Source organism: Pinus tabuliformis, chromosome 8, assembly GCF_031772625.1.
Source record: "Pinus tabuliformis cultivar Carrire ecotype Pingquan chromosome 8, CPIR1, whole genome shotgun sequence".
In the NCBI taxonomy this organism is placed as follows: domain Eukaryota; kingdom Viridiplantae; phylum Streptophyta; class Pinopsida; order Pinales; family Pinaceae; genus Pinus; species Pinus tabuliformis.
In genome coordinates this window covers 645,833,586-645,843,658 of record NC_142294.1, presented here as the reverse complement: position 1 = coordinate 645,843,658, position 10,073 = coordinate 645,833,586, and the positions used below count along the sequence as shown (strand labels likewise).

Here is a 10,073-nt window from a genome sequence, read left to right as displayed (position 1 = left end):
TGAGCCATATAGCAGGGCCTTCAATTCTTCCCACTGATCAGAGAGTCGATTTGGTATAGGAGGCTTTTTCCAAGCATTCCATCTATTTTGATCCCACTCCGAGATGGAGAATAAGGAAGATATACCCTTCTCCTCCAACCAGTCATGGAGATCATTCAGATTGTGATGTCCTTTTAACGACGCTACTCCCATAATTCAATCATTCCAGATGGAAATGTTTTCTTTGTTTCCAGGATTTTTTGAAATTGATCTTTGATGTGGGGAATGGTTTTTTTAGTAAGCCTCCAGATTTGGGTACAAGGACGGTCCGAGATCAGCTCATTAATCACCAAGGACCTCTACCCATTGAGATATTTCCTTGCCAAGGCTTCTCCCCACCACTGATCCTGCCCATTTAGCATGCGCTAGACTAGCTTGATACCAAGAGCCTTGTTTGTTATGTTTGGGAGGTGGATGGAGATACCTCCATATTCGAAGGGAAGAGTCACTTGATCCCACCGAACCAAACTGAACTTTTTGGAGTCTTGTCTCCCCCTCGGCAAAAGGAAGCCTCTGATTATAAGCTCCATTTGCTTATGAATGCTAGCTGGAGCCAAAGTTAAAGCGAACTGATAGATTGGCAAAGCCGAAAGGAGAGCTTTGATTAAGATGGTTCTACCAGCCAAGTTTAACCACATCATCCCCCAGCTTTGGATTTTCCCTCTCACTTTCTCGATTTTTTTGTTCCAGGCCTCTATCTTAATCCCTTCTTTGGCCAATGGTAACCCCAAATATATGAAATGGCTCCATTTTTGCAGTACTAAGATTTCCAGTATTTGAGAGATCCTTTGTATGATATTATTTGGCACATTCCAGGTGTATATTCTGCATTTTTTATTGTTCAAAAGACCTCCAGAGGCAACTAGGAAGCCATCTAACACCTTTTTGAACCTTCTAGCAATAATACTAGATGTGCCCCCAATCAAGAGGGTATCGTCAGCGAAGAGAGAGTGATTAATTTCTTTAACCCCTCGAGAAATTCTGATGCCAGTAATCTCCCTTCTAATTCTCTAATTCTCCAGCTGTATGCTAAGCGTTTCTGCCATTATGATGTAAAGAAATTGGGAGAGCAGGCATCCTTGTGTCAGTCCTCTAGTGCTGCGGAAGTATCTACTGGGCCTTCCATTAATCAATGTTGCGGTCCATGGGTTGGAGATGCATGCTTCAATGATCCTAATAAACTTGGTTGAAATGCCAAACTTTTGAAGAGCTGCAACAAGGAAGCGATGGAAAACACGGTCAAAAGCATTAGCCATATCCAACTTTATAACCATACCTCTTTCATTGTTTTGGATGTTGCTATGGATGGCTTCTTGAATGAGGATTACATTGTCAGTTATTTTCCTGTTTGGAACAAAGCCCCCTTGGTTTTCCAAAATGATACAAGGAAGGATTTTTTTTAGACGATTTGCCAAAATCTTAGTGATGATTTTATATGAGGAGTTGCATAGAGAAATTGGCCTGAATCTATCAAAGGAGACAAGATTTGGCTCTTTGGGGATGAGGGCCAAGTGAGAAGTTTTCGTGTTTTCCCCCACTTTGTGTTTTTTGAAGACATTCTTAATCATACGGACCAGATCTTTTTTAATTGTCTTCCAATGACACTTGTAGAAGGCGATGGTGAATCCATCGGGGCCTGGAGCTTTTTCCAGATGCATGCTCCAAACAACCTCCCTTATTTCCTCCGTTGTTACCTCCTTCTCAAGCTCATTGTTTTGCTGCTAATTTGCTGAAGAAAATCAACGCTATCCACTTGCTGCTTTCCAGTTGTGAGGAGGTTTTTAAAATGGTTAAATGCTGCTTCTTTTATTTCTTCTCTCCCCTTTATTTCCTATCCTTCCACTTGGATTTTGTCAATTTGGTTGCCCGCTCGTCGAATCTTGAGGTTGTTGTGGAAAAAAGTAGTGTTCTTGTCCCCTGCTTGGATCCAAAGACATCTGGACTTTTGCCTAAGTTCCTCCTCTTCATTTCTATTTTGCTTGTAGAGGGCCACAAATTGTACAATGGAGGAAAGCACTAGCTAGTAGAGGAGAGCACACCTTGGCTCAAGAGTCCCCTCTCTAAAAATCCTCTACCTCACCAAACTCACTATAGCTTCGTTATCACTGCTCTGACAACATCTTATCCATCCCACAATAGGGTTCCCCCAAAAGTCCTTTCTCCTATGGCTTGCCCCTTCTTTTATAAGAGTCCTCCTAGATGACACTTGGCATGTCATGCATAATTATATTTTTTTTATAATTTAATAATTTGATTATTCACCTACCCATTTGTCATTCTCTCATCAAGGGTAACCCAAAATTATTTACTTAACTTTTTATTAAAAACTAAAATTTTCCTCACCTCAACAAGATTCCTATTTCTTCTCCTAGTTGCCTCTTTATTCCCTCCTTTTATTCCTTAATTTGTGTTCATTACTTGAAGTCAATTAATGAGTCAAGATTTTATCCCCAATCTACTCCTTAATTTAACTCAGGTTATCTCTTAGATTGGTATTCTTATGTTGGTTGTTGACAACTCTGCTTTTTTTTTCTTGTCCCGGAGAGCTTCTTCTCTGGCCCACGTTTTTAGTTTTTCTCTCACATTTTTGAGCTTGTTCTCCCATACATATTGAGGGGAGCCCAACATCTTTGCATCCCAGCTTTCTTTTATTATATTCCTGAAGCTATCCTTGCTGTCCGAAATTCTCCCACTTGTCTAGGATGAGCACAACCGGCTTATGATTGGATGTCGAGGCATGCACGATTTTGCTCTTGATGGACGAAAAACTTGCTGCTATATCCTCCTGAATCAAGATTCTGTCAAGCCTTTCCTTTATGTTATGGACACCCGTTCTTTTGTTGCTCCATGTGAATTTTCCATTGCTAGGATGGATATCGAGCAACTTATGTTCAGCAATAATATCCTCCAAGACTGCTCTTGACGGATCTCCAATGTATCTGCCTCCCAGCTTTTCCTCTATATTCCGTATCAGATTTAGATCCCCTCCCATGACTAGATTATCTATCTGAACATCTTGTACCTCTTCTTTTAGTGACTCCCAACATAAGGCTTTGTCTCTATAGTGATTTGGTGAATAGATGTTTATGACCGTATATTTGACGTTTGTGTTCTTCTTTGTTAAATCTGTCCTAATCCGGCTGCTGTTGAGTTTTTGGCTGATAATTTTCCAGTTCCATTTATTCCACAACATACCAATGCCTCCTGAGGCCCCGTTGGAGTCTGTGGCTATTCCTTCATAATTTTTTTCTGTTGCTATCAAGTTTTGAAACTCTCGGATCATTAATATATCCAGTTTTGGTCTCTTGGATCATTAATATATCCAGCTATTCTTTCTTTATTAAATCTCTTGTTGCGTTGAGTTTTAAGGCAGAACCCAACCCCCTGCTGTTCCAAGAGACCAAGATCATTATTTACTTGGTTTATGGTGGTTCCCAGCCTTGTCCTTCTGCTGCGTTTTCTCCCCACTCCCTTTCTATTTCCCAAGAAAAGTGTCCATTGGTTGTTGAGTGCCAATAGCCATATCCTTTGCTGCGGCCTCATCTCTAAGTTCCTTGTTGGATTTCCTCTCGACCTTTTTTGGCTGTTTCAGAGCATTGGTTGTTTCTTTGACTTTGTTTCTAGTGAGGATTCTATCATTGGAAGGGGGGGAGGCGAGAAGCTGAGGGGTGGGGAGGAAGCACTAGCAGTAGCATTGGGCTGGGAAGGGGAACGTGGAGATGGAGGATCTTCATACAGAAGTTCGAATGGATTAGATGACGGTTCGACCGGAGGAGTAGGGTTGATGAGGGGGTTTGAGGAAGTAGCAGTATTTTCATGTGCTTGAGAGGGGTTCTGAGTAGTTTGTTTATTACTAGTTTTCTTCCTTTTCACTTATTCCTAGTTGTTTTCTTGGGTTTCTGCATTCTCAACCATCTCCACATCCTTTAGTTTGCTACACCTATTTGCAAAATGACCATACTCATGACATACTTTGCATTTGAAGGGGATTTTCTCATAGTCCAGCTGCTGGATGTGTGTCCATTGATCCACCTTGAGTTTGATTGCCTCCGGAAGCCCTTTTCCCACATCTACTTCCACGCAGATCCTGGCACAAGCGTGCATGTTGTCTTTTGGTTCACATCTATCAATATACTTGCCTACCGCGTTCCCTATAACTTTGACTGACTCTTCCCCCCAGCAATGAAGAGGAAGATGCGACAACCTAACCCAGACCGGCACTGCGTTTGGGATGTCCATCTCAGGATCAAAGTCCGGAGACCACCTATTCAGATACAGGCTTCTCGAGTCCATGAAGTATGGTCCATTCCTGAAAATAAGGTTCCTATCTTCTTTAGATTCAAATAAAAATGTATAGTATCCCCTTCCACAGAACCTGATTGCAATTTTCCCTTGTATGTTGAACTGCTCTATGGGAGGGCCACAGATCTGTGAACTACCCAACCAGTCCCCGTTTAGCCAGAGAAATGGCTGCTTTTCGAGGTAGAGTTGGAGGTAAAGATATCTCAGGAATGTCATCTAGTTTTTTGACAAATTTACTTGCAATTGACCTTGCTTTTGGAGCTCCATGATCTGCTATTAAGGAGGCAAAAGTTGCTTCATGGTTGGGTTCTTCATTCGGAGAAGGAGAGTCGTCCCCCAACTGGTGAGGCATTAGGCAGAGGAAAGCTCGACAGTAGAAGGCTGCCAAGCCCAGAGCAGAGAGCAGAGATCAACGCGATAGGATTGAGCCAAAAGGAGGCCAGAGGGAAGGAAGGCAGCCGGTAGCAGCAGGCTGCCAGGCAGGGCAGCTGCAGGAGGCAGCGCGAAAGGCAGAGGCGGAGGCTAGGTCACGGGCCGCAAAATCCTCAGCATCAAAACCTCTCACCATTAGGGTGTTATTACACCACAAGACTCATAATAATGAATTACTTTAACAATTCATTAAAACCTTAAAATAATAAGCAAGACTATCCACCTAACTCATTGTATTAATGTTACAGCTTATTTACAAATGATTTTGTAGACATCAACATGGTTCAATTTTTTTTTAAGGTTAAGTATGTGAAACATTCAACTTAAATGAGTCAGAAAGATCCAATTAATTCATTAAGATTTTGCTCCTTTAACATTAATTTATTAAACTAAAACAATTTTTAACATAAACTAAAGTTATGAACATTAAATTTCTCATTCTCTATCCATCTTACTGTGACAATAACAATCCCCACTCAAACAATTATTATTTTAAGCCTCTATGGATGTCGTCATTGTGTTAGAAATTTCACCAATGAGAAAAGAACATCTAAATCCATGTTCATTATTCCGTTTAACTAATTATCGAGTACAACTCTGAAACATCTCAAAGCTAAGGTTAAGTGGGGTGTCTACTTATTCTACAAATTTAAAATTAATAATTAATATGGATCGCATTTTTTTCTTTCGGGAATTTGGTAATTGAAAAATTAGATTGTTAAAGTGTTTGAATCATATTTTTAAAGGAAAAATAAATTCAACACCATTAAAAACTCCAACACACTTCCAAATTTGTCAATTATAACTCAAAATATCAAAAAATTTTACCAAATTTTATTATACCCTTACCAACACTTTCATTATTTTCCAAATTAATATGTAAATATTTTTAAACCACGCACATATTAAGACACCACGGAAGTGAGGTTCTCAAATAGCGAACCCGGAGATCGATCTCGAAACTAAGAAGGTACAAGAATAAAGGCACAATAAGCGCATCCCAAAAAGAACAGCCATTGTGACTTAGCATAAATTACAGTTGCTCCGAAAAGCAGTAAATCAATGAATTGGGAATACATTTAATGTAACCAATAAATTAATGAAATGAAAATTTACATTGTGGAATACTTTATTGCAACATGTAGCAAGGCGACCACCACGTCAAGAGTCGGAAGCGGGTCGCAGTGAGTCCCTCTCTGCTTAATGGAGACAGAAACGTACGCAGCAGAAAGACGATAGATTTCCTTCACTGCACAAATTAGTCGCGCATGTGGTTGGAAAGAAATGAAAGGAATCGTTTTTTTCCTCTGAAAAACAAAAAAAAGTTAGTCGCTTATGTGGTTGGAATAACTAAATGAAAATGAAATATACTAATCTGAACCACAATCTGATTGTACTACATTTCCTATGTAAATTAGAATATCCTACACCTTGCCGTATTCTGCACGTAGAAAACCCCTTTGAGACGGCTGTGTCCAGAATTGATAAATGTACACTTTGAACTTTACAAAGGCATTTGATTACGGGAGCACCTCCAACTATGTCATTCTGTCAGCTCAGACCGAGGCAGCGCACGAAGAAGCTGGGTTTGGCGATGGCGATGAAACACTTAACGGGAAGCATTTTAATTATCCTCGGTCTCTGTACAAGTATACGCTTCGCAGCAGCTGACCCAGAGACTTCTACCGTTTGGAGCGATTGTGGGGAGAGCGGCTATCATACATATAAAACCGGGAGCGCGTTTCAGGTTAATCTAAACAAGGTTTTAGATTCACTGGTGAACAATGTTTATGCCACTGGATTCAATACCTCTAGTATTGTTGCTCAGGGGGCAAACAGCAATAGTACTGTTTACGGGCTTGTCCAGTGCAGGGGAGATTTAGATTCTTCCGATTGCAGACAGTGCGCATCCACGGCTAAAGCAAATCTTGTTCAGGTTTGTCAAAACACTTCTGGATTGATTCAACTAGACGGCTGCTTCTTGCGTTACGACGATCATAACTTTTACAACGATATTGAGAGTTGGAAGGATAATATTGTCTGCGACAATGGGTCCAACAATTGGAACAGAAGTCAACGACAACAGTTCACAACTGCTGTGAACGCCCTGCTCTGGAATAGTACCGCTGAAGCACAACAGAGCCCCAACTTTTTCGCTGCCGATTCCGTCAGTGTCCCTTCTGGTTTAACGAAGAATATCTACAGCTTAGCACAGTGCTGGAGAGATCTGTCCCGCACACTCTGCGGATCGTGCCTCACTTATGCCATAGAAGAAATTATTACATGCCATCCTGGAGCTCTTGGGGCACAATTCGGATCTCAGAACTGCTACTTGCGTTACGAGGTTTATGAATTTTTCAACGCTGCCGTTCTATCGCCACCACCATCGCTGCCGCCAGGGAAAAGTCCTCCCGCGTCCTCTGGTAAGCTTGTTTTGTCGAGGAATACACGGGTTTTGTAGGGTTTCATGTGTTTCTGTTTAACTAAAACATAGATGACTGGTTTACTGATACTTTTTGTGTTAATATGCAGCAGGCAAGAAACCTAGCGTCTTGGGTATAAATCTGGGTATAGTAGCCGCTACGATTTTATTAATTGCAGACATAACTCTTTGGAAGTGGAATATTTGCTCTCTTTTGAAACGTCGGGAGGAGATTTATCGAACCGGAGGTCCTGAAATTGCAGCTAACTTATTCATTGTTAAGGATCTAAGACGCTTCTGATTACGTTGTGTGCAACATAAATAAACAGCTTGTAATTGTTTTCGCAGGTGGGGAAGAGAATTCTATCCTAGGGCCGAGCATAGCCAATCCAGAGCTCATTTTCAAGTACGACATTCTGAGAGAGGCTACATCCAATTTCAATCTAGAGAACAAACTTGGAGACGGAGGTTTTGGATCCGTCTATAAGGTGAGAGCTTAATATCTCTTTCAATTAAATAAATTAGATATTGGGAAAGAGCAGCACCTACTAAATTCAAGAAAAAAAAAATGAGATTTTGACGTTTGTCGATCTGCAGGGGGTTCTCCCAGATGGCAGGGTGGTTGCAGTTAAACGGCTCTATATGGGTATAAGACATGCAGATGCTGAATTTCTGAATGAAGCGAATCTCATCAGTCGTGTTCAACACAGGAATCTAGTGAAATTGCTTGGTTGCGCAGTTGAAGGCTCAGAAAGGCTACTAGTTTACAAATACCTGGAGAACGGTAGCCTTGACAAGTTTCTATTCGGTATCTACTCGTTCTTAACCCCTGGATGGCTTTTGGATTCCTTTATTTTATTATGATCTCTGATGCGTTGCAGATGCAACAAAACGTCATTTGCTTGACTCGAAAGAGAGATACGAGATCATAGTCGGAACTGCACGTGGTCTGGCCTATCTTCATGAGGAATCTCAGATTCGGGTCATCCACAGAGACATTAAAGCCAGCAATATTTTACTCGATGATAAAAATAAGCCCAAAATAGCAGACTTTGGGTTGGCCAGATTCTTTGCAGAAGATCAGAGCCACGTCAACACTAGAGTTGCAGGAACATTGTAAGAATAGGAAAATTTAAGAACGGAAATTCATCTAAATTTTGCCATTTTTAATGAGATTTAATATGTAAAATTTCAATGAGTTTTGATAGGTCAATTGCAAAATGTTTGTAATTTTATTTTATTTTATTTTTTTTGGTTACTTTTAATATAAAATAATTTTTTATTATTTTATATGAATAATTTTTAAGAAAAAATGAAATTGAATAAATTTTTTAAGAAAAAATTATGGAAAATTAATTTATTTGGTGTTTAAAATTTTCATAGTTTTCAACTAATTGTTTGAATAAAAGAGGAGACATAAGTTAGTCCAGAGAAAATAACGGAAATTCTGGCATGATTTTTTTAGAATTCTAACAGAAATTTTGGGAAATCTTAAGTTCCACTTTAGGATTTTGGATGTCCAGAGATCTCTGGTTGTCTTGAATCTATTTCCACTCTAAAAAGCAATTCAGACACTCCTATAATCAGAGTTTTTTTGAAAAAAAAAATCTGTAGATTCAAACTAAAAACAACTTTCCAGGTAAATGTGTGAGCCAAGGAGACAAGGCCATTAATTAATTACAGTAAATGAAACAAAACTGGCATATCCAAATAGTGGTAGTGACTGCTTTTTTGTCTTGAAAGTCATGGAAATTCTTGCTATATCTTGAGAAAATATGACAGGATTTTTGTAAATTTGAATTAGAGTTGTTAAACTTTAAGATTTTAGGTGCCTCAGATGTTTTTGATGGCGCTGAATCCATTTAGACCATAAAAACATGATTCAGAATTTACCTCAATAAACTCATCCTAATATAGATCATATTATTTTAAAATAGGTCAATTATGAAAATTTGATTGCTCACGACACTGTGCAGAGGTTACATGGCCCCTGAATACGCCTTACGCGGACAGCTGACAGAGAAAGCCGATGTATTCAGCTTTGGAGTGCTTCTACTTGAGATTATCAGCGGAAGAAAGAATCGGAGTTCGTCTGAAGACATGGAGTTTCTCATCGAAGGAGTATGGTTTATGTCGATGTTATCTTTTGAGTCTCAATTTTCTCAGTTCTTTATAGCATCCCTTGCTAACTAAAGTTTTTATGTTTTTGTTGATATTGACGAAGCAGACATGGAGACTATATACAACAGATAGAGCTTTAAAAAGTATGGATCCCGCATTGGAGGGCAGTTATTTCTCGGAGGAAGGGATTAGAGTGATTAAAATTGGCCTTCTGTGCACGCAAGCAGCTGCTTCGTTGCGGCCTTCGATGTTCCGGGTGGTGGCGATGCTGAGGAGTGAGACCGAACATCTTCCTTCGCCCCCACAGCCTGCTTTCGTAGATCTGGAAAACGCCGGCGGTCCTCGCAAATTGAAACGTGGTAAAGTTAATGATGAGGACAAAACATCAAGCAGTATAGCAACTTGGTCCTCCACCAGTGAGCTTAATTAGATTGCAGATTCCCAAAATATTCAAGAATCCCACGGATATGGGCGGGGTTTTTTTAAGATTGAAAATTTAAATTTGCTTAGCATAATGCCGGAGACATTGTCAGGTTTTCACTTCGACTTCAAAGTATGGGATGTAGGATTCTCAGCTACAGAGTGAATAAGAGAAAGTGTCTAAAACAGTCATCCTTAAGTCGATTGTAGATTTCCAAATTTCTTTATATTTCCAAATTTCGTTATTCACTCTGTAACTGCCGACCTCACATCAGGTACTCTGGAGCCGAGGCGAAACCCGACAATGTCTCCGGCATTATGCTGAGCGAATTTAGGG

General features: G+C 40.0%; 1 protein-coding gene across 1 annotated transcript; it reads left to right on the top strand.

Annotated features, from left to right (window-relative positions):
* The first annotated feature begins 3,119 nt into the window (after positions 1-3,119).
* LOC149237191 (cysteine-rich receptor-like protein kinase 2) lies at positions 3,120-9,746 on the top strand. The gene is made up of 9 exons (XM_089369193.1): positions 3,120-3,131; positions 3,685-3,752; positions 6,340-7,196; positions 7,306-7,443; positions 7,544-7,683; positions 7,793-8,003; positions 8,077-8,311; positions 9,172-9,316; positions 9,423-9,746. Exons 1-9 carry the CDS (start codon positions 3,120-3,122, stop codon positions 9,744-9,746), a joined length of 2,130 nt encoding a protein of 709 aa, XP_089225319.1.
* The last annotated feature ends 327 nt before the right edge of the window (positions 9,747-10,073 follow it).

Bases quoted from the DNA above. Each gene is read 5' to 3' on its own strand.
- LOC149237191 (XM_089369193.1), top strand. The intron at 7,197-7,305 runs GTAAGCTTGTTT...GTTAATATGCAG, and splicing joins AAGTCCTCCCGCGTCCTCTG to CAGGCAAGAAACCTAGCGTC. The intron at 7,444-7,543 runs GTCCTGAAATTG...TTGTTTTCGCAG, and splicing joins GGAGATTTATCGAACCGGAG to GTGGGGAAGAGAATTCTATC.